Source organism: Gadus chalcogrammus, chromosome 12, assembly GCF_026213295.1.
Source record: "Gadus chalcogrammus isolate NIFS_2021 chromosome 12, NIFS_Gcha_1.0, whole genome shotgun sequence".
Taxonomy (NCBI): Eukaryota; Metazoa; Chordata; class Actinopteri; order Gadiformes; family Gadidae; genus Gadus; species Gadus chalcogrammus.
Genome location: NC_079423.1, coordinates 24,461,703 through 24,486,504, shown reverse-complemented (window position 1 = coordinate 24,486,504; position 24,802 = coordinate 24,461,703). Strand labels below are relative to the sequence as shown.

Genomic DNA, 24,802 nt, shown 5'->3' with positions numbered 1-24,802 from the left:
TTGGTTCAGAACGCAGCAAACATGTCGCCGCCGAGGAAGAATCGCATTGTGCGTTCACACCAAACGCGACGGGGCGACAAGATCCCATACAAAGTGAACGTAGAGACGCGTACAAGGGCGAGTTTTTCGCGGGAGAAAACCGATGACAAGTTTTTGTCGTGATGACAGCCAATCAGCGTTCAACAGCGTGATAACTGAGTGACATGTGTAACGTAACAGCCAATCCGCGTTCAGCCGTCAAACTCAGTGCAGCAGTCCGGGTGAACCGCGGAATGGAGGAGAAAGTGATTGTTGCAGTTTGCGACTCCCGGAGCTCTATATATAATAGTATATAATATATTATATACTATATTATAATTGTATATATAATATCACGGCCAACAGCTCTGTCGCCTCCGGATGGCAGTAGCGTGGGGAGCTCTCATAGGGATTGGGCTTCTCTGGGTTTGTTTACCGGCATTGCTATGGTTTCCGGTCTTATGTGTTCCAACGGTTTATTAGGTAGGCCCATCTAATAAATCTCTGTCTAATCAATGCTTCATTTTGTTTATGTCAGTTTAATTTTGTTCCAAGTTGAATGCAAATGAGCACTGTTAGAATTCCAAAAGGCACAAGCTCTTACTTGGCTGTTTTCAGTCTGTGTTTTTAGTTGTATGGCACATAATGATGGCATTTGGGCTTAAAAAGCGAAACATATATTTTTTCTAGACCAATTGATTTGAAAATGTACAATTTCCTAATACTAGAAGCACTTCTGATCAGATATTAAAGAGATGTAATGCAAACAAACACATTTATATTTTCTCACCCAATGAGAATCGATAAGAGAATCGATAAGGAATCGGATCGATAAGCAGAATCGGAATCGGAATCGTGAAATTCTTATCAATTCCCATCCCTAGGAATGAATGGACTTTCGGTCGGAGACGGTTGGATCGCATACGAGAATGTACGTATGTGGAAACAAGGCGTCAGTGTACCTCGTTCCAAATGTGTGGATGGGGCTACCATTAGCAACTTCCATAGGGGGGCCGTGGCTGTCGGTCACCAAGTCCAAACGTGATGCAGGCAGGACAATCCTCTGTGTCGCACCAGAATCGTCATCTGGAGATGCTAATGAAGATGAAAAGCAGCCTGCCTACGGGGCCGATGCTCATGGCCACTTCCTTGCCCGCCGAAAATGCATGACAAACTACATTTAAGAGCCTTCGGTCCAAACTTTTCATTGTCAAAACACAGGTCGGAAGACTGCTCGGGGTCAGAAGACTGTTGCCGACAAGAAGTGGTTGCAGCAATAAGTGTGGAGTCGTCCAATGTCACAGGAGCAATGTGAACGGGAAAAAGCACAGCCACACAGTGCCCTTGACTCGCCAGGAAAAACATATTAGCCACTTCAGCCAGTCTCCGACAGTCAGTGATTGTGGTGTTGGCTAATGCAGCTCTCACTTGGGAAGGCAGCTGACGCAGGAAAAGCTGAAAGAAAAGAAAATCGGGTCCGTGCTCACCCAGGAGATCAAGCATACGGTCCATGAGCACAGACGGTTTGCCGTCACCAAGTCCTTGAAGGGAGAAAAGACTGCTAGCGTACGACAGTTCAAACGTGTTCAACAGGTGGGCTTTGAGTGCTGTATCCTTCTCCCTTGCCGTAGGATTTTTAAGGATGCTCACCAATCTGGATGCTTGTGATTTTCCGAGAGCCGACACAACGTATTAGTACATATTGTGTAATCCATATGTATGGTATTCCGGTACGTGCTAGTCGTGAATTGTAAATCTCCTAGCTTTCTTGCGGCATTTCACGGAGGAACGCCCCCTTCTGGTCGGTCCCACTCGCTATTCTTAAAGTAAAGCGTGTTGACTGTAGGACTCGACAACAAAAATGGCTGCAGCCGTGAAGAGATTTATTTTCTTTGTATTTGTACCATGTTGGTCATTTTAATATCGATTCTAAATGCTCTTACACACTTGATTACATTGCTACTTTATTCCGATCACCAATTAATGCTTTGCACGGCCTTGCTGTGCGTGCAATACAATGTAAAGTTGTGTTGTTTGTTTTCGAGCTGGTTTGCTAAAGAGGCAAATGTAGCTAACAATAACAATGAATAGCCAATGAGAAACAGGAACGCTATAAGTGCTGCAAGACAGGAAATTACGTCAGTACGTAGGTCGTACGTATTAGTGTAACAGACAAATGGATTACAACATTAGTTGTATCCGCGGTGATCTCCTGCAACGCGAACTGAGCTTGCGTCTGGGCGTACCATGCCGAAGCAGACGATTGTGCTGGTAACTCAAAAGGTTGTTGGATGTGGTTGTCAGGCGAATTCAGCAACCACAGTCAACAGGATGGGTGATGTTTTACCTGGGAACAGCCTGTGATGGCTACAGAACGTGCTCAACTAAACACATTGTCAATTTTCTTTTGTGCTTTAAGATCATTCCAAATTAGACTGGAGCATAGCCACAGCGAAAGGGAGTACACTTAATGGGAGTTTACTTCCAATGCTAAAGTTATAAATACTATTTTACCTAAAGCATTGCCAGAGTATGCTGGTTTTATTTAGTCACAATTCTTTATTTTTTTATCTGTTTTCATGATTAACACAAGAAAATTCCAATATGGATGGCTAGCAATTGACCGCACAAACAAACTAATAAATTCACACACTAGATAATTACCTAAATAACTTTTGTAAATGTTTGCTCCAGATGAGAAAAAAAAAAAAAGAGTAATTTAATTTAATTGTATTGTCTGTTCCTGTTTCATCCCCAGCACATTGCAAGAGCAACTTCTGGTTATTTTCCATAGGGAGGATGGAACTTTTGTGCTTTGTTGAGTTGTACTCCTCCTTTTGCAACACATCCAAGGGGCCATTCTTATAGAAAAGTTGTCAGGCAATTTAATGTACCATAGACTTCTTATTCTGACACGACATGTAGAGATAACTGTTTTGAATCAATAGGCAACTGCATTTTTCATTCAATGTATATTGAATGAGGAATATAGTTTGAGAATGTGTTTGCCTTTTTGTTGATCAACAACATAAACTCAACAAACAACAAACCTTTTTTCCCCGGAGAAGAATTGCACCTTATTGTTATGAAGAATTTCTTTGAGGTACATTTCGTTTCCATCTGCTCATTGTGTGTTCCTGACTCTTGCTGTCACATTCTCTATTCCCTCTCACTATCTCTGTCTGTCTCGCTCTCTTCCTCACACACATCCAGACGCACACACAGACACACAGGGGAGTGTCTGTGTGTGTAAGCCTAGAGCGATTGGTCCGTTTGGCAGCGTGTGTGTTGAACCGCCTGTGTATAAAAACATCGTTTTGTGGGCGGAGATCTCCAGATAAGCCATATACAGCTACTGCTCAGGCCACTGTCAACCCACTGCTGCTTATCATCATTATACTGCTGCTCTCGTTGGTATAAAGGCTCCTCTTTCTCTTTACTAGATCCGCATTCATTTGACTATGTGCAGGGGATTAGCCACGCTTCCTGCGACTTGCCTGAAAAGGTAAGGGCAATAGTCTGTCTCGTAAATTGTTATACAAGACACATAATTGACTTAAAGCTGCTGTCAGCAATGTTTCCTTGCCCCGCTTCATTTTGATTGAATGGTGCTATGAATGAGTCATATTGGTCCTTGGATCTATTAATAGGCCAATGGTCAAACAACTAGATGAGAACCATGAGACTCAATCAAAACACAATCTAATCAAAACCAAGTGGGGCTAGGGAAAATGGCTGATTGTAGCTTAAACCTGAGTGTGTAGCTTCTGACCTTTATTGATAACTACAACCCGCTGTTTGTGTGACCCACAGTGCCAAAGACATCAAGCACAAGATAGGCTTCTTACTGCAGAAGCCCGAGCCCCAGACAGTCAGCCAGAAGCAGACCAACAAGGAGACTAAGAGGTTGGCATAAGCTATTTTATGTGGTCATCCATTTTTTCAACGACATTTAAAGGTGTATATATCAATGATATCAGTCATGGTAATTGTAATAATAAGGCTGTTATTCGTATTATAAATATGAATCATTCAGATTATTCTGAGGATTGTTTTTTCAAATTGTTATCTGTATTATTATTTTAAATCATTATTATTAATAGTAATAGTATTAATATCATTATTAGTATTCATATTATTAATAATTGTATTCATATTATAAATATTACTATAATTATTGCAATTATTTTTATTTTATTACTGTCAGTATTAATCATTGTTACATTCCTGATTACGTATTAGTTATTTTCACATTTGATTTTCAATAAAATGATTAATTCACACATTTACATTTGGCTAATTTAAATGTAAATACATTAGCCATGTATTTACTCCTTAACAATGTCCAATGATCCCTGGCATTTTCAATTTGAGCTTTAATTATTCTACATTGAGCACTTCAGCCTTTCTAAGCCTATCAACCCTATCATCTACTTTTCAATGGCTCTCTAAAAAAAATGCCGCTGAATGTAGCTATTCAGCCCTGCCAGGATGAGTGGCAGTGCCTTTTAATGAGGGTGGAGTGCTACCACACCTGTGATTTCTGTGCTGGCCTTTCAACTACTACTGGCACAATCCAATGTTTGCAATGCTCTCTCCTCTGGGTTGCTGGGTATTAACCTCTGCTATAGGATTTACTTTTAGCAGTGTGTTGTCTAGCCACTAAAGAAAAAAAGACTTATTGAGAAAGGTAACAGTACAGGATGTCTAGTGTTTGTACTAAAACAATAACCAATCATTATTTTACATCTCATCCTACTCTTGGAAGACATGCTTACGTAAAGGTTCTTTCACTTCTGTCACAGGTAACATCCAAAGGTTCACTACTAATATTATCTATTCCAGTCTGTCATCTGGTGATCTATTTTATAGTGATGGAACACGGGATCTAAACCTTTAAGAAGAGAAAATCACATATGGATGTCTAAACACCGATTTACTTCACATCAAATGTCTGAAAATAGTTTAATATGCACCTCAAAGTCAGCGAATAAACTCAGTCTTGGACACACAGAAGAAATGCCATCAATAGGCACACTTGCCATGATTTGAGTGGCCTGTCTTGGCAACTTGAGTGCATGATAATTGGATTCCCGTTAGACTCCGACCCATTTTATCTGCTTGAAAAGCAGGACTCCATATGAGCTCATGTATAGCGCATATTTTTGATGATATAAAATACACTCGCTGATTTTTGTTTCAGAGAGGTCTCGGCTGCGGAGTTGGGGAAATGGAAGAAGTCCTTTACCGATCTCATGAACAGTGAGGGTGAGTGCTGCACACAGCTTTTTTATTTTTTTTATCATCCTATGTCCTAGTAGGACCCTTAATGGGCACACAGCACTAGGGATTATATCATGGCGTCTACATTGAGAGGGAGTAAGCCAGGCGCCGGACATAAGGATGCATTCTCATGCTCCAGCAGAGAGCTACGTGTCTCCAGGCACTGCTGGGTTGTCCCTAGGGAACGGCTGAAATTTGCACAGTGTCAAGCCACTGCATGTGTGTGCGTGTGTGTGTTTGTGTATAGTCTAAGGCTGTCCTCGAGGGTGCTTAAAGAGATCAACGGCCTCATGGAAACTAGCCATGCCTTGACCCGCTCAATACCAAAGTCAGTTCAGTCACACACACACACACACACACACACACACACACACACACACACACACACACACACACACACACACACACACACACACACACACACACACACACACACACACACACACACACACACACACACACACACACACACACACACACACACACACACACGATCGCACACACACACACACACATGATCGCACACACACACACACACATGATCGCACACACACACACACACACACACACACACACACACACACACACACACACACACACACACACACACACACACACACACACACACACACACACACACACACACACACACACACACACTCAAGTTCTTCTGATCTCTCGGCCCCCCCATCTTTGATTACATTAGCATAAAATGAATGATGCCATTTCCTGTAGTGGACGCATTAGGACTTGAGTCTGTGAGGTTTTGTTGAAGTGTTAATCTATTGGTTAATCACTTGAATTATAGATTTAGAATACTGTGGTTTCCTTTTCATTGAGCGGGTGTGTCAACACAGACCCTCTCAATTTGAAATTGGCATCCTGAGGTTGAGGGCAACCATTTAAACCCTCTCATCTTCTCACTGTGTTCTGTGTCAGATGGTCGCCAGGTCTTCACGAACTTCCTGAGGTCAGAGTTCAGCGAGGAGAACATAGAGTTCCTCAACGCCTGCAAGGAGTTCAAGCAGTTGTCCCCTGCAAAGATGGCTGCCAAGGCCAAGCTTATCTTTGTCAAATACGTTGAGACGGACTCACCCAAACAGGTCACTGGAAGTTGTAATATCTCTGAATGCATGCGTCTGAATTGGTCCTCATTTAAGATCATTACCCTAGAATAAGGCAACTAGAGCAACAGCTTGATGTGTTCAGATTTTATAAGACTTGGATAATTACGCAAATAAATCTCATCTGGTTTGATTTGACTTTCTTTATTATCATCATCCTTACAATATTGTACCAAAGCAAAGCACGACATACCAGTGTTTCCTAACAGGGTTTCTGCCCAACACCACCACTAAACCCCGCCCCCCGCAGGTCAACCTGGATGCAGCCACACGTGAGGGGACCCGGCAGAACCTGGAGACTGGGAGCCCGTCGGCCTCCAGCTTCGACGAGGCCCAGCGCCTGATCCACATCCTGCTGGAGAAGGACTCCTACAGACGCTTCCTCCAGTCCAGAGCCATGCAGGACCTGAGCCTCCGCTCTAAAAGCCGCAGTACAGGGACCCAGCAGCGGCAGCAGAAGACTGCTGGAGCCTAGAGAGGACCAAAAACACTAAAAGAATGAAATAATTAAAGAAAATATTGAATTAAATTAAATGGAGAAAATATAGAATGATATGTAAGTTATATGGGATCAGGTTGGCAGCTAGTGTAGAAACACGAGTGTGAGTGTTTATATGTGTTGTTTATGAGTGTTGTGTGTGTGTGTGTGTGTGTGTGTCTTTGTGTTTGTGTGTGTAATATATATCTTATCTATAGCCAGTGTGTTTGGTAAATGTAAGTTTGTAGTTCAGCCAATAGCAAAGGGAACAATATATGTGAAAGTGTTTTACTTTAGTTTAGTTAGAATTTGAGTCCCCAACCCTAACCCTTATTTATAGTAGTAATTATTCCCTCATGCAACGAGGGGATTAAACATTTGTTACATTCAGGCTACATCCATCCAAATATGTGGCCAATATGTTATATGTAAAAAAAGAAAAGAAAAAAGGATGGTGCCCTATGAGGCTGACTTGTGTTGTTATAAAACTTTGTTTGAACACAGCCAAGTATACAAGCTGAGCATGATGTAACGATTGAGCATGTTGTATAAATTGATAAAACAACAAACATTACACAAAAAACAGCACAACAGAACAACCCAAGTCTACCTCTGTCTAAATGACATGGATGGAATATAATGCATGTGCACGTGAACATAAACACAGACGTAAAGGTGCACGCAGAGAAGAAAACCGAGGAAAATTTTTCATCAAAGGTTTTTGCACAAACTTCAACAATTTCACTTTTAATACTTTATATGGTGTATTTGAATACAGCATAGAGATGTTGATAAAGCAAAGTGAAGAAAATCATGCCATAATCATGTCAGACATTATTATGAACCTGAAATGCAATTTCTGTAGTCTCAGCAGTGTACTGTCAAACCTGTGTGTATTATCTCACAGGTGTAGCGATCTGCTGTTCATAATAATGTGAATGTAACCAAGATTGAATAAAGATTTACTTTGGGGCCACCTGAATTATTTTTATTCGCTATTGTGGTACCCAATATTTATCATGGGATCCATGTATTGTGTTAAGGATATTGGTGGTGGGTCATTCATTTGGGTGAGAGGAGAGGGGGGTATGGCTCCCAGGATCCAATTGAAACACAGATGTCAATATGTGGTCTTCTAAATACTAATGTTTTGTTTCCTGCACACTTCCCCACACACTCGCACATGTACACACACAGGCACACACACGCACGCACACACACACAAACATATTTGGGAAGCAAGGTTAAAAAGGGTAACATAATAATCCAGAACATGCTGTGTAACTGAGCAGAATGAACTTTCCGCCCCTTCAACCCTGAATAACTTGTCATCTTCATCCTTTCGCAGAAAACCGCTGAATTTGGGATGTAGGGAAATGGACAGCAGCTGTAGTGGCCATAAGGACTATCAGCAGATGATCTAAAGAAAAGGTGAAGGCCCCTTGTATCTTGATGTCATCGCTTGTTTTCCCCTTCGATGCCACGAACACAACCTGGAACACAGCCATCTAACAGGGCTAATTCCAAGTCGTTGCAGAGTTATTTACCGTGGGACCCAATATCACAGCCCCATATTCCCTTTTATGGTTCACGCAGCCTGATTTGGAGAAGTTCTCCTTCATGCATCCACCTCAATTCAACATGGTCCCACTTGTTACACTCTAATCCTGTTTACGTCTATCATAAACATAACCAAATTTGAAAACATGCTTTGATATTTAACTCTTTCGATTCGAGGTGGAAAAAGTGGCTTCACATAATTAGAATCAAACGAGGCGAGATGGAACAGGTCCAGTGTTCCATGACAGGTATCACCTTCAGTTGGAGGTCATTTTGAACCTCTTCTTCTAAAACAGCCTTTTCTTCTTCTTACGGATGGCTAAAATCCATCTGTCTACCTCTCCAGTTTAACAATGGCCATCCTTTACGTCTCTGCTGGCGTGAATATGTACATTTCATTACATTTTACACATATTATAATATTACCCTCAAGTTTGAAGTTGATCAACAAAGTGGCAGATAACTGCCACGTTTACAGTGCCATAAGGTAGTGTGTCATATTATATAGAATCATTTTGAGTGATTGTCCGAGATATTTAGCCAAGAAGCTGCCTGTGTCTTTAACACACTTTTCCATTGATTTCAATAGTAACATTCGGGAACTATGATGTTGTTAATTGTGTAAGTCGAATATGTAGCTTTTAGCCAATGGATACCAGTTGAAATTGTGTATTATGTCTATTCAAACAGATATTTCAGTGTTTCATCGTTTGTGCTGTTATTGTTTTGATTCAATTATGGTGCGTCTCTGTCCAGGTCCAGGCACATATTCTGCCAGGTGTCATGGTCCTCACATCCAGCAAAGGGGGGTGGGGGTGGGGGGGGGGTTGTGGGTAACACATTTAGCATGGCCGTCTGGTCTCTGAAGCCTCTGGGCTTTCATGGGTGTGTCCGTGTATTCGTCCATCCCCTATAGCTTGTGTGTGTGTGTGTGTGTGTGTGTGTGTGTGTGTGTGTGTGTGTGTGTGTGTGTGTGTGTGTGTGTGTGTGTGTGTGTGTGTGTGTGTGTGTGTGAGGAGGGGGATCATTAGCGACTTCCAGTCTCTGGTCACTAGGAGACCACGTGCAAACCAGCACGTAGCTACTACCCCCCCCCCCCCCCCCCAGCCAGCCAGCTCTCTTGCTTTCTTTTTTTCATGCAATGTACATTTTCTTTCTCTTCTATTCAGTCACTCCGTCACACACATTGTCAGAGCTGAAGAGATTATTTTGTGTGTGTGTTTTTGTGCGTGTTTGTTTGTGTGCGTGTTGAATGGCAATAGGCACAGCAGGAACGGTCTGTCATGTTTCCAGATCTTTCTTTCCCTGGATATTCCAGATACAAAAACAACATTTATTTATTGTTTATTATAGCACAGCATTGTAAACTAGAAAATGCATTTCCTGCAGAAAATGCGGTGAGTGCTGTAGTGCAAAGTGTGGTTGAAAATATGTTTTCCTAAAGCCACATAGTTTAAGACGTAGAGAAATGTTAAATGGCTTAAATCAAGTGAAGGGATATGAAGAGAGTCTAAATGGAGTAAACAATGTAAACAAGCACACCATTTAAAATAATAATTCAAATGTTTGTAAATAAATAAGGTGAAGAGTTTAACAGATACCGAATGTGATCAAGTTTGAATGCATTTGAGATCAAATATAGAATAGCTGAGCTGTTCTGTGTGTGTGTGTGTGTGCGTGCGTGTGTGTGTGTGTGTGTGTGTGTGTGTGTGTGTGTGTGTGTGTGTGTGTGTGTGTGTGTGTGTGTGTGTGTGTGTGTGTGTGTGTGTGTGTGTGTGTGTGTGTGTGTGGATGGGGATCATGAGCGTCTTCCAGTCTCTGACCCACGTCCAAGCCAGCACGTAGCTACTCCCCGCCCCCCAGCCGGCTCTTTTGCTTTCTTTCTTTCTTGCAATGTATATATATTTTTCTCTTCTATTCACTCCCTCACTCACACACATTTTCAGAGCTGAAGGGATGCTTATCTTTTGTATGTGTGTGTGTGTGTGTGTGCTTGTGTGTGTGTTTGCGTTTACGTGTGTGTGTTTGTGTGAGTGTTGAATAGCCAGGCACAGCAGGAATGGTCTGTTATGTCTCCGGATCCTTCTTCCTCCTTCCATCCATCCTCTGGATATTCCAGATAAAAGGACAACATTCATTTACTTGTTATTACCACAGCATTGTTAAAAAGTTGTTTTTCATATTCTTAGTCAACGAACAAATAGAACTCAACCAAATGTTTCCTGGAATAAACAAAAACAATCTGCTCAAAGCGCAGCAGAATAAATTTCATGATATAAATTGTAATTGTAATTGTGGCATAAATTGAATAAATCTTATTGGAAAATATTGTTTGACTAACGGGACAGCCGTTGTACTTAAATTCCTGACTTTTTATTGATCATCATTGTTTCTTTATCATGCCTTATAATGGTCACGTATGCAAGCGCAAAGAATCGTAACCAACCTGCAGTGATGTATCATCAGTTCATATGCATCGATAAGTTCACCGAACACACCCTTGATAATGTCTCGTGCTGATTTATCAATTTATTACAGATAAACAATAAAATAACCCCCAACGAAGCGCTGATACCAATACAATAATAAATGTCCCTCTTGCAGTTCGCTTCCCTTTTGTACTTCCTCTTATCCAGTGCACCTTATCTTTCATGGAAGAAAAGCCCTTCCCAGCAGAGGCAAGGATAGAGAGAAAAAAGAACAATGTCGAATACAGTGAGCTAGCTCCCCATGTGCCACGGTCCTTATCGCAGTTGAGTTTGGACTTGTATCATTACATGCCCATAGTGCATGTTAACTTGAAAGGGCTTTGCAAGCCATTACTGGCAGAATAATAGCAGCAGCAGTAGCAGTAATAGTTGTTGTGTCATTTAGTTAACGTTTGACTCTCTTGCATGCCAGGGAGTAATAAGTGGTTATAATTCAGTGGTAAAGGTGTTCGACACCAAAGGAACTTGGTTCGATCTCAGATGAAGCGTGATTTTGATGCCTCAGGTATTGTTGTTTCAGGGCTAGGCATGACTTGAAGACAGTTTGGTAAACGGACATGTGCTCTGGAAGTGAAGCATCTGCCGAATCCAGTAAAATAAATGGTGTTGGTGGAATGGTAAAGAAGCCACGCATACAGGGTCTGACTTATCTCCGATAAGTCACTTATCTCCGATTAGTCAGACCGATAAAACTTTATATGGGTTGTCTCGACCACTCTATGTGTTGAAGCAGAACCTAGTCAGAACTTGTGTTAGCACTATGAATGGGTGGTCCAATGAGGTAGGCCTACTAACGTTAGCTCTAATATTGTGGGTTCTAATAAGGTAATAGAGTCAATTAATTAACATCATCCCCCAGTGTACACAGCCTAACTGTAGCAACTTGACCGAGCCGACTGACCCCTACCTGCTTCTTTTTCACTATACCTCACAAAAGGAGTCTTCTAGATGTCGGTGGAAGCTAGTAAGCACTGCCTGTTTCTACCAAACTTCTGTGGGACTGTGTCTCTCGCTACTATCAACAAAGTCTAATTATAGTCTCTTGGGAGCGCAGCTGATTCTGTGTTCTCCATGGGTCATTGCGTCATTGGCGCGTTTAGGAACCGTGTAGGAACCATGTAGCCCACAGCGAGTAAAAGTAATATATTTATCTTTATTTCTGTTTTATTTATTTTCAAGCCCACGTTCGGGGGGTTGACCCTTCCCCTCCTAAGCGCCGTGGTAGGAGTTGATACATGTGTGCACTGGGCCGTGACCTGTGTTTGTGTTGGCAGACGTTTCCACATCCACATCTGTTTCTGTTTATTTACTTACTTTTTTACAATCCCCTTTAACCTTTTAAAACGTTGTTTACATATTTGCACCGCAAATGTTTTGGTTTAGTATGTTGTTACAGTTGGGCATGTAAGAAAATAAAGACACTTTCAATGTGAATCATTTTTTGGTTGGTATCCCCTTGTCACTGCCATGTAAAAAACCTTCATATTCTAAATATCTGTGTAAAATACTACTTGATGAACATGGTTATCCCAAGGGGATATGTATATATATATATATATATATATATATACATAATGGAGACGAATAGCCCTCTTCCTGGAGGGGATTATGAAGTATTATAATCAGTTATTGATTACGATTAATTGAGTCCTCTCATTATTATTGGAGGGGCAAATTGGGAGCATCCCTAACATTTGTCCATGCACAGTAAATAATATTCCTTTATTTACTTGTTATTGAAACAAAATTGTGCGTGCACACTTACAATTCTAAATAATTGCATTAGAACATATTTCACTCAACTGCTGTTGTTGCATAACACGTAACATTATCGCAATACAATATATATAGTCTAGTCCTTCTTCCCTTTCTATTATCCTTAGGTATTAAACAGTGGGGAAAATCAAGTTGAATATGAATCATAAGGAATATGAGCCCGACTGTGATTATTTGTATCTCTCTAGCCATGAAGGAAACACCAAGCGACGTCCAGAGTGAAATGTTGCTGTTGTGTTTATAAAAGCCCAAAATATGACACGTTTTTTAAGGAACACCAAAACACACACAAACACGCTCACACACTTGATTAGGTAGCTATATGTACAGGTCGCAATAAATACAAAAAGTTGTTTGCATTTTTGGTAATTTTTTATGTAATTTACTTCAATACGTACAGGTAGAGTCTATATTATGATCATTCCCAGCATGGAAAATGAATTCATCTTAAAAAAGTATTCTCAAGATTGGACACTAGACTGGTCAATCAGTGTCCTGTCAAATCCTGAACTCTTCAAATTCCAAATTCCATTTCAATTAACTTGAAATACTCTTACACTGTTCACATTCAGATGGTTCCTTTTTATGCATCACTGTTTCCACACTTAATATTAAAATGATAAAATGCAGGTTTTTTTTTAGGTCTGTTTAGGTCACTTAGAAATGTTGATACACTTGTATTGGGGTATGATAGCATGGACTGGGTGCCCTTGTGATAAATCTAATTGAAACATGCAGAGATTTTATCATTACACTCAAATTATATCATTAAAATTGTGTTATTAATCTAACCACACAGGAACATCTCTATAGAGCCATTGTTCCTTGGTTCTTGGTGATAAGCAGTGCTTGAAAGGTTACTACTTGTGATTATAAGATTGTGTTCTCCTGGATGATAAATCAGATCTATGATGATAATGAATGCGGTTGTCATATATAATAACAAATGGTGCTATTTGCGAAAATAAACGTGTTTTCTTTATAATAATATAAGTTAATTATCCATGCTGTTTAAACCTATATGAAGACTTATAGATTTAAAGAAAAGAGACTACGTTTTTTTCTTTCAAACGGGGCTCGGAAGACATAGGATCTATTGGTATTAAGTTAGAAACCATGGCAGTTTTATTGCTTTTATGAGAAAGAATAGTCTGAAACCTTACCAGGATATCTATAACGAGACGAAGATATACTATTTAAAGGGGAAACGAACTTTGGTTGTATATGTGAAAGCTTTTCTTAGCACTCACTCTCCACCCACTTGTTAGCAACTTGCAAAATACTGGAAGACTCCCCTCTCGCTGGTAACCAAGGTGCCTAACCATCAAGATGATGACCAACTGCCCATTCCCATGACCTGGGAAGTTCTCTGGAACCCAAAGCCTCTTGGTTCCACACAACACAACATACTGACTCAACTTCATGTTTTTGTGGGTCATGTCTTTCTGTGTGTTTGTGGGTGTGTGTGCGTGTGTGTGTGTGTGTGTGTGTGTGTGTGTGTGTGTGTGTGTGTGTGTGTGTGTGTGTGTGTGTGTGTGTGTGTGTGTGTGTGTGTGTGTGTGTGTGTGTGTGTGTGTGCCTGTGAGAGAGACATAACCTAGCTTTGATGAATAAATCAAATATTGAAATATTACTGGAAGCGGGTCAATGCACATATTCACTGTGGATTAATTTGACAGTGAATTGCTCTGGAAATACCAGAGAAAAGGTCCAAAGACCTTTGCCAATATGCTTAGTTTTTGGATGATGTTTAGGTCTTACCACAGCATTTGTGTATTCTATCTTGTTTTCCTCATCACTGTGTGCCTAGTCCTAGTTAAACTTAAATGTCATGTCATGTGGTAAACATAAAGTGTTAGTGTTGTCGTTTTCAACATATTATTTAAACTATCAAGGCCATTACAATGACAAATAGAGAGAGAGAACTTTTTCTTCATGTTAAGGAATGTAATCTTGATTAACTGCTTTCAATAAAAACCTTTTTTTTCTTATCTACATGTTGAATCTGTAGACACTCTAAAGATTCATTTTTCCGAAGGCCAAATTGTGGTGGAATTTTCCTCCTTGTGTTTTTCCTTGTAATAAAACAAAATGATACCCATACAGATGAAGATCATTTCAGAACGATTCTAGGGTGGGGGAAGGGGGGGGATGTTCAAAGCCCATGCATTATCCATCCAACCAAAATGACTATATAACATCTTAATGTTAATCAGGGTTTTAATCAGCTTTTACCTTTAAAACCAAATCCAAGCTTAATAGTGAATTTAATACTCCTTCCACCGAGATGGATAGGCTTTAGTTGACCAGGATCTCCTGGTACTGCTCGGACCGCAGGAAGCGCCCGAAGGAGTCCTTCTCCATCAGGGCAAAGATCCTCTTTTGGGCCAGGTCAAAGGTCGCCGGGGAGAGGTCCACCAGGTTTCTCAGGGTTACGTCCTTGGTGACATGGTCAATGTTGACCTGTGAGTTGTTGTGTGTATGTAGAGTGAAGGGGAACGGAAATATAATTTAATTGGATACTGTGATTATGTGATAAACACCTAGCCTGGAGACTATCATGATCACGTGACATCGCATTCTGATTTGCTACATGGATCAGTCTGGACCTCTGGTCGCCAACATCGAGGCGGGAGTTCTTACCTTGACAAACAAACTCCTTCAGCCAATCAGCATAACAAAACATGCGCAATGCCAAATCCAGGCGGAAGAACACGTAAATGTATTTTTCGTAAATGTAAGGAGCTAGTGCCTCCTCTTGTTCTTGTTTAATAGTTGTTATTGATTCTATTTCTGCAATAACTGCACTTATGGCTGTGTTTACCCAACTGATGTGGTTGGGTAAACCCCTACTGTGTTTACCCAACAACAAAGGCTCGTGGTTGTTGTTTTGGGAGCAACGTCATTACTCTTTTGCCAGCAGCAGCCTGTATTTTACATCATCAACTAGGCCCCGTCCCTTATTTGCCCGATTCCATTGTAATTTCAGGAAATCGGTGTGGGCGGCTAGAGGTCCAGACTGATCTGTGTAGCGAAACAGAATGTGAGGTCATGTGATCAGGTGGGTGTCCAGGCTGGTCATCACCACCATAATCAAGTGATTTTCTCAAAAAAGAAAAGTTGAGACCATAACTGCTCTACAAGTTGGCATGTGCTCTTAAAGTGCTCTACTTGACGAAATTTCCTGGCGACAGTTTATCATCCACTCGGTAAAACCGTTTTTTAAAATGGCTATAAATCCATGCTCTGGTCAAAATTTGTTTATGTGTGGTTATGGTTATGCATGTCTTAAATGTGTGTGTCTGTGTGTGTGTGTGTGTGTGTGTGTGTGTGTGTGTGTGTGTGTGTGTGTGTGTGTGTGTGTGTGTGTGTGTGTGTGTGTGTGTGTGTGTCTGTGTGTGTGTGTGTATCTGTGAGTGCTTATGTTTTAATGGGCTTTTATCTCTGACATCCTTTGTAGAACATTAAAACGAGTAGGTTCTGACCAGATCCTGAAAAATAAACATCGCTAAACGTTTCCCCATTTTGTTGATTTGTTGCTGCAAATGTGTATGTGTATACAATACTTTCAGCGGCCCTTCTTGTTTATTATTATCGTTATGATAGGTTTACATTCGCTCAAGGAATAGAAGTCCTCTGTTCTGACCTCTCTTGGTCCCTCAGCCTGGATGAAATCCTCGTAGATCTTCTTGGCCTTGGCGGCCATCTTGACTGGGTTCTTGGTCTTCTTGAAGTCCTCACACGCCACCCAGAACTCAATGTTCTCCTCACTGAACTCAGACTGCAGGAAGGTACGGAAGGCATGCACACCATCTGAGAGAGAGATAGAAGGACAGCAACAGTGAGAGACAGAGACAGGCGGAGAGAGGAGGAGAGTGACCCAGAAAGACAAGAGGAGAGGGATAAGAAAGAGGGGAAGAGAGACAGCAGGGGAAAGAGGCAGAAAGACATGCAGAGAGACATGCAGAGAATGACGAGGAGGGAGACAGACAGACAGTAGGGGAGCAATACAAAATGAAAACGATGGAGAGAATAGAATGGAGAGAACAAACAAGCAGAAACATAAGAGACTACATGGGCTTCTACCATTAAGAGACAAACATTCATAGTTTGTTGTTTTCCTCTTGCTCCAGCTCTGTTTCAGTGGAAATTGGGAACCTAACCACGCACCAATCGTTTAAGTAAATAAACTATTAACCACATTGGATGAATATTACATTTGATCGACTGGCATGGTGCTGACTCAGAAGGTATTCAGATTTCATAATACTCAATAACCGCAGCAAAAATCCACAGGAAAAGTACGGTATAAAGGTCAGCACTGGAACAATACCAACCAGAATACTTCCCTTTGTTTGGGTGCCTAACCACACACCAAGTCCCACACACCAAACAAGGAGATCCAGAATGATGTTTTGCAAGAATGAGAGTAACTGCAATGGACTAAAAGCCTAGTGTTTATTCTAAAGAACTCACATACTCATTTCATAAGCTAATGTTATTGTGTAGGCATTTCTAAGAGAACACAATATCTATTGTTTTAAAAAAAAAACTATTCTGCCAAAGACAAGCCCTCAACTATTACTTCAAGATTGTATCTACAATCTAAGCAGCTCTATAACCCGGTTCAAAATGTCTCTCAGCAGCAAAAAGACGAAAATATGAATGTAGTAGTATTTTTTGTTCTGCAGTAGTGTTTGAATTTTTTATTTCTGTTTCCTGCCTTCGGACAGTTTCGCATGAGATGGTTTGTGCAAGAGACGTCACACTTGGCAGGCATTTAGATGTCGGTAACAGCACAATTACAATGTTGATCAAGAGGATATGATACATTTAATGAACCAGCTTTGCTGAATAGTTACTTTACTGAAGACTAAGCATAGCCGATTTGTTTTAGCACACATCTAAGAAGCTATATTAACGGAAGGCGATGGTTCCGGCTGGCTCGGATACCATATGAGGCACAGCCTATATTCTGAAAAATTATTATTTCTACGTGGGAAATTATTTGGCGGACATCAATTTATTGCATAGACCGGAGAATCGGCTGGCTATGTATAACTCAATGCAGATGGTGAACTTGGCTTGCAAGAGTGGTATAGATATCATTCAATATTCATGAAGCCCTTCATTGTGGTTGGTCTAAGGTGCTGTAGGTCCTATTTAAAGTACCATCTGTTTATCGATCAGCTTTTAGTGAGTGAAATGCTCTGTGAATATCTTTTCCGGTTGACAGTGCCTGTCCCTTTCAGAACGCTGCCAGCTCATTCCTTGGTATCAAAAATGTGAGACGCAATGTCCTAATGTCTTAGGAAAAACATGTCATGTTAATTGGCTCGTGAGGTCATTGTGTTTACATCAAGTTCACAATGTGTCCCGTTTTCCTGTAGTTATAGTCGACCTGAACAAGGTGTCTGTTTGCCTGTGTGATTGTCTTGTTGCTGGGATACAACCTGATGGCAAGCTACCCAACCTCATCTTCCAACACCAGGAATAGTTGAGCTAATGAGCACCAAAACATTTAGTTCCGAATGAACTGAAAGAGGCTGGATGTTTGTTTGTTCAGGTTTACTACAGCATATTTATATTTTTGGTAATTATTTATTTTAACATTTTGATTCTTAACATATGCTCTTAAATCATTGAAATTGGAAGACATCTGATCCTGGTAAACTCTGGCCCCTCCCTCTTTTTTAATATTGCTTGTAACTATATTACGATGGGTAACATTTTACATAAGGGTACATTAATGAACCATTAAATAACATTAGTTAATGAAGTAATAACCATTATTATGAGCATACGGGCAAGCGTTATAGTAGGGTTAACTCTAACCCTATAATAATGTATAAATTAATAACTTAGGTAACATGATCACCGTTATTAACCATGAACAACATTAGTTTATTATTAGCTGACACATTCGTTAACTGTTTATTAACTGTTGTATAATGCTTATTACTGCAGTAACTAATGTTAGTTAATGGTAAATACATTTACCCTTATTGTAAAGTGTTACCAAACTATGTTGCCATCAAACAGTGGTTAATCCCAGATAAATCACTGACAGGTGAAGAACAAATGTTAATGTTAAAGCTCCTGCAGATAAATAAACACTGCACGAGGTTGTGTTGCTCAGTGGTTGTGTATAGCTGCTCACCATAACCATCATAACAAATCTAGACTGCTCTCTGGAGACGGTCCTCCAAACAGAAACATTAATACAACACTGCTTTGGAAAACCCTTAATGGCAAACACACGTCTCACGCGCGCCCCTTATCTCTCTTCCTCTTTCTCCTTTCAATCTTTGTGCCACCATTGTGTGTGTGTGTGTGTGTGTGTGTGTGTGTGTGTGTGTGTGTGTGTGTGTGTGTGTGTGTGTGTGTGTCTGTGTGTTGTACGTGAGAGATACCCTGCCCTTTCTCATTTTGCGGTTGTTGTTATAATAGCAAGGATACAGAACAACTTTTTTCCATGGAAGCTAGACAGACCATTTTAAATGTTCACTCTGACAAGGAGACATTTCATTTGCCAGTATCCATGACATTACATTGCATGTTGACTCACATCTGGAAAATGTTATTGATTTCGTTCTTCTTGTGAGTTTATGCATACCTCCTTGAAAAAGAATAGTTCACGGTTGCTCTGGTGCTCTCGTATTATCTATTTGTCCCAGGTGTAAACAAGATATTCAGTCATCGCTTCGTTGCAGGCAAAAAGGGACAATTGTTTGCCCCAGTTGTAGCTCTGCGTTTCTGGCAGGGCCCAATATTATGGAGTTAGATTCATGCCAAAACCCCTCACACACGCAAAACGTGTTTTGCTCACGCAAAACGTGTTTTGCTCACGCATAACGATTCACACGCACACAAAACGTGTTTTACTCACGCAAAATGATTCACACACACGCTCAGTGTGGTTTGCAAATGCAAAACATCATTCACAAACTAAAGCATTTTGCTTCAGAAACAAATACAGTATGTTTTACACAAAGTACAAAAAAAAATCCTTCAAGTAAAAATTCTGCAAGTACGGAACACGAAAGCTGCGCGTGGATCGGAATGCATTTGCGCACGGATCGGATTGCATTTGTGAGGAACAGCAAGGCGGAAAATTAGTGCCAAAAGTCACGTGACAAATAAATGTCCTGTTATTCACACTACACAACAGCAGGTGGCGGTGTTGAGTCAGTTTAAGGACGCCAGGACGATCTTTTTTCTCCCCAAAATCTTTATTTGATGCCGGCCAAACGTGTGTGGATTCAACTCCATACTATGCGACTTGCCGCCCCTTTGTCACGGAATCGTACGACACGGAGAAAAGCTAGTTGGGGAGATTAAATTGAACAAAATGAGCGGCCAACAGGTGAGTCCAATGGAAGTGTCGCCACTCTGTTTTGGAATCAAATAAAGATTTTGGGGAAAAAAAAAGATCGTCCTGGCGTCCTTAAACTGACTCAACACCGCCACCTGCTGTTGTGTAGTGTGAATAACAGGACATTTATTTGTCACGTGACTTTTGGCACTAATTTTCCGCCTTGCTGTTCCTCACAAATGCAATACGATCCGTGCGCAAATGCATTCCGATCCACGCGCAGCTTTCGTGTTCCGTACTTGTAGAATTGTTTTGTGTACTTGAAGGATTTTTTTTTGTACTTTGTGTAAAACATACTGTATTTGTTTCTGAAGCAAAATGCTTTAGTTTGTGAATGATGTTTTGCATTTGCAAACCACACTGAGCGTGTGTGTGAATCATTTTGCGTGAGTAAAACACGTTTTGTGTGCGTGTGAATCGTTATGCGTGAGCAAAACACGTTTTACGTGTGTGAGGGGTTTTGGCATGAATCTAACTCCATACAATATTTACTCAATCTATCATCAATCCTCATCCCTTACACGATGAACTGCTATCTCCATTTAGTGTTTTCACAAGCTAATCCTAACTTGTTAGACAAATCAACACTTACATTTTACAGCTATTAGATCTTGTAAGTAAACACACCCCACACACTGCGGCGTGTATAAGTGTTTCAGTTAGATACTTTAAACATTCAGTTGGAAAATGATGCACAACTTCAAGCATGTAGCGAAAATAAAAAATATCTCCAATATTTGGAATTTAGTCAGGTGGCCAAGCTTTCATTTAAGATGGAAAACCAAACAAAAATTCCCTCTGAAGCCCTGCTACCTGACCCCGGCACATTAACTCTTAGTAAATTCCACAATGGCTGAGAGGATGTGAGTATGTGGGAATCCAAAGCGATACATCACGTCGAACTGCCCTCATGGTTGAGATGATGCAGGCTCTTCCAAAAAGGCTGACGTACGTACTGTAGCCCCGCTGCCAAACGTGATGTAATGAATCAAAACTTTACTCTTTAAGTGAAGTCAAATGTTTTATTTTATTTTTTATTGGGATTTTTCCATTCCTATATTCCATCTAAAAGGATGTGCTGTGAAATATACAGTACAATATATGCAGAGAAATGTTTTGCTCCAAAAGAGCCCAAGGACTAAAACTACAAAGATGAACAATATGCTTGGATAGGATATTTACAGTTCAATCTACAATGCCATGAAGATTGTCATGGCATGGAGAAGTATATTTGTATATCATCAAGAAGCCTCAAATATAAGTGAGTTAAAACATTCTATCAAGTTCATTGTAACTGAAGGCGTACATTTATTTTATTTTGCTTTCATATTTCTGTCTACAGTATGGGTATATCGTTTTCTAGAGTTTCTAGAGTTTAATTCTCGTTTTCATGATAGAGTTAAACTCAGTAATGGTACCTAATCAAATTTGTGTTGGTTTCCTCGCTATCCATCAACGTCTGGAAAATATTTATTTTCCCTGGGTTGAAAAACAGACCAGTATTTGTGGTGCAAACAAATACTATTTGATTGCAATTTATTTAGGGCTTGCTGGCATTTGGTTACAATCTAAATCCAGTGTCAATTTTGGTGTGTGTGTGTGTGTGTGTGTGTGTGTGTGTGTGTGTGTGTGTGTGTGTGTGTGTGTGTGTGTGTGTGTGTGTGTGTGTGTGTGTGTGTGTGTGTGTGTGTGTGTGTGTGTGTGTGACTCACAATTGCTGGTCAACACATGGTCCAGGCACTCCCGCCATTCAGCAATTTCTTCTGCAGTCGGCCTGGAAGTGAACAAAAGCCACCGTGAACACCAATATACCCCAGTGTGCCTTGATTAAGGACATCTTTACCAGCTATAGTTAGCATCCATAGCAACATACAGTGAAGCTTACCACTGCAGACATTAATTTAAATAACAGCACCCCCTGGAGTAGCTTATTCAGCATGTACCCCACTTACAAACAATGATTCAATTTCCGCTCACGGTAACATTCATCAAAATTATCCTTGTTTTGAAATTGAAATGTTTACTGCAGTGCTTTGGGCATATTCATTTCTGAGATGTAAAGTAACAATCGGGTTGACGGTTGTATGTGTCCATGGCTGTTGATGTTCGATTTGTAGCTTATTGATATGGACCTTTTAAAAGGTAGAGATGAGAACATATCAGAATAGGGTAACGTTTTTGACCCATCTGAATTAAGTATTCAACAGTGTCTGGTTAAGATTAAGACGTAACTTGTCGTTGCAGATATCTGTTACCTCACTTTTGATGTACCTCACAAACATCAAATATCCATGGATTTCCAGTCAGTACCACTCATTCAAACACTTTATCAAGATAACCACCGATATTCCACTAGATTATAACATTGTTGTGATGCTGGGCGATGATGACCTTATATTTCAATGATTATTTTCTGAGAATACTTTGAAACTGTGTAGGGGATGAATGGCTTCTCCATTTGATCCCTATAGTAGTACTAAAAAAGGCTTGCTATCCAGCTAAACTACACGTTGGTACTGGAATGGACTAGCAGGACACGAGAAACTACTAATCATGTCAATTATACATAAAACAAGAGCGATGTAGGAAGGAAGGAATTACAAAATGCTTTCTGCACCAAACTTTCTGTTAAAAGTGTCTTTATTCCTTCCGCCGTCTCTCTCTCACTCGCTCACTCTCTTGTCTCCCTTTCCCTGGGCAGTACAGCTGAGTCTCTCTCTCGCTCTCTCTCTCTCTCTCTCTCTCTCTCTCTCTCTCTCTCTCTCTCTCTCTCTCTCTCTCTCTCTCTCTCTCTCTCTCTCCTGTGATTTTGCCTTGACATTGTCTGTGGGCACTTACTTTTGCAGCTTCTCCGGTTTCTTCTCGGTTTTCTCCGGATAGGGGATGATCAGGTCTATGGCATTCTGATCGGGCTTCTGCAGCAACACTCCCAACTTAGACTTGATCTCCTTGGCCCTGGAAGACGGAGAGCAGCAGAAACCGATATCATAATTCTTGTTGCGTGACGCAGTCTTTAAATGTTTTGCCTCAAGCTCAGCTCAGGATCTCACTATTAGGGTTTTCTCTTTATTGAACCTACTGAATCTATTGACGTTGGTTGTTATGACACTGGTGCATCTGGATGACATTTAACAGCAACAGATACAAAAAAGTATATCGGAAAAGCCCATATTATAAATGTTGTACATGTACATTCATAAAAAGTAAGGTATCCAATATTTTGCAACTTGATCTACTCTGATCTACATGGCATGATTTTTGTCTAAGTTGGTGCTATTTGCACATCCAGGTGGCGATTGGTTTTGTGGCTACTTTAAGAAAGACAATTCCACTGTCCATTGAGAATTTCACCCCCACAATCATTTGACCAGCGATGGTTTTATATCTGACCTTTTAGGAGCTACTAAACCTATGTTAATGTCTGCTTTTCATGATGTCTTTTGAGAAATGAATACATGTGAAATATGACACAATGTGATCCAGGGTGATGTATATCTTAATAATTAGTTGTTGTTGATCAGGTAATTATATCCTCGGCAGCAGCCTAAAACAGATATCAATTGTGTGTAAACCTTTTCTAAACCTTTTCTTTCCTATCTCTGATATCACATTTGTCCTAAACAATGTAGTCAAAATCTACATAAAAAAGATTCTATTCAGAAACAGAATTGGAAAATATCTAAAATATATATCTATATATATCTCTATATATATATATATATATATATATAATCTGTAGATTTTTTATGTAACTTTTCTTGAAAACTGCTACGTCAAAAAGGGATTTAAATTGCTTGACTTGTTTTCTCTTTGAACCTCATTATTTTATCACGTTTATTTATAAGATCCCAGAAAAAAAAACATGCTAAGTAAGTGAAGTACCACTCATTCGGTCTTTAAAGTCATCATTTAAAGTGATGAGCTACCATTGCTGACACTCACCTCACAAGGCAGGTCTGCGGTAAAGCAGCTAATCCTTTACACATACTTGATTCGTCTTTCAAAGGTTGAAAAGTGAAAATCCAGCAGACCGTAGTATTTCAGTAACTCCAAGTGTTTCTGAGTGTGGCTGTTTCTTGTCTGAGTGCTTTCAACTCATGGAAGTTATATACAGACCCCCTTTTGGGCTGAGAGGCCACGGCTTAGCCAATCAGATGAGGACATACTTCACAGGGGAGACGGCAAGCCGGCCTGGGTTAGCCTGTAGAGGGCAGTGCTTTGTCTAGGACCCTGGAAGGCAGAACCAGGGCCACTGTGTTCCGATATCTACCATATTGGTCACTTGTTGTAACAACATGTTATGACATCAGGTTAATCGTTTCACATTAGGTCATACTCTTCCAAGACTGATCAAGTAGGCAAACACACAGCAAACAAACTGTCTGTGTATAAATGTCCGCCAACATTAAAATGGATACATCACATCATGAGTTGTATGATGTAACACATCTCTTGTGAAGGGAGGAATTACACGTTATGCTATTTCTTATTGATATAATAATGTTAAAAATGTCAATGCTTTTCTTTTGTTTGGGTGTGGGGAGAGTGCTATAAAAGTTGAATTTGATTTCAAGAGAGAAAAATGTCTCACCCACCATGCAAATAAGCATTTAACCTTTAGTCCTTACATTTGTTTCTTCTGAACATATGCTGGGTAAACTCTTTCCTAAACTCCATATAAGGCAGTGCTGGCTGATAG

At 40.4% G+C, this 24,802-nt stretch overlaps 2 protein-coding genes across 2 annotated transcripts; one reads left to right on the top strand and one right to left on the bottom strand.

Moving 5' to 3' along the window:
- The first annotated feature begins 3,357 nt into the window (after window positions 1–3,357).
- On the top strand, window positions 3,358–7,875 carry rgs4 (regulator of G protein signaling 4). Its single transcript, XM_056603760.1, has 5 exons — window positions 3,358–3,523; window positions 3,832–3,924; window positions 5,222–5,286; window positions 6,241–6,404; window positions 6,676–7,875. Exons 1-5 carry the CDS (start codon window positions 3,480–3,482, stop codon window positions 6,898–6,900), a joined length of 591 nt encoding a protein of 196 aa, XP_056459735.1. The 5' UTR covers window positions 3,358–3,479; the 3' UTR covers window positions 6,901–7,875.
- Window positions 7,876–13,078: 5,203 nt separating this feature from the next.
- On the bottom strand, window positions 13,079–24,182 carry rgs5a (regulator of G protein signaling 5a). Its single transcript, XM_056603934.1, has 5 exons — window positions 24,046–24,182; window positions 22,942–23,058; window positions 21,816–21,877; window positions 16,375–16,541; window positions 13,079–15,191 (listed from the first exon to the last, which is right to left on the bottom strand). The coding sequence occupies exons 1-5, from the start codon at window positions 24,087–24,089 to the stop codon at window positions 15,027–15,029; spliced, it is 555 nt and encodes a 184-aa protein (XP_056459909.1). The 5' UTR covers window positions 24,090–24,182; the 3' UTR covers window positions 13,079–15,026.
- Between the last annotated feature and the right edge of the window lie 620 nt (window positions 24,183–24,802).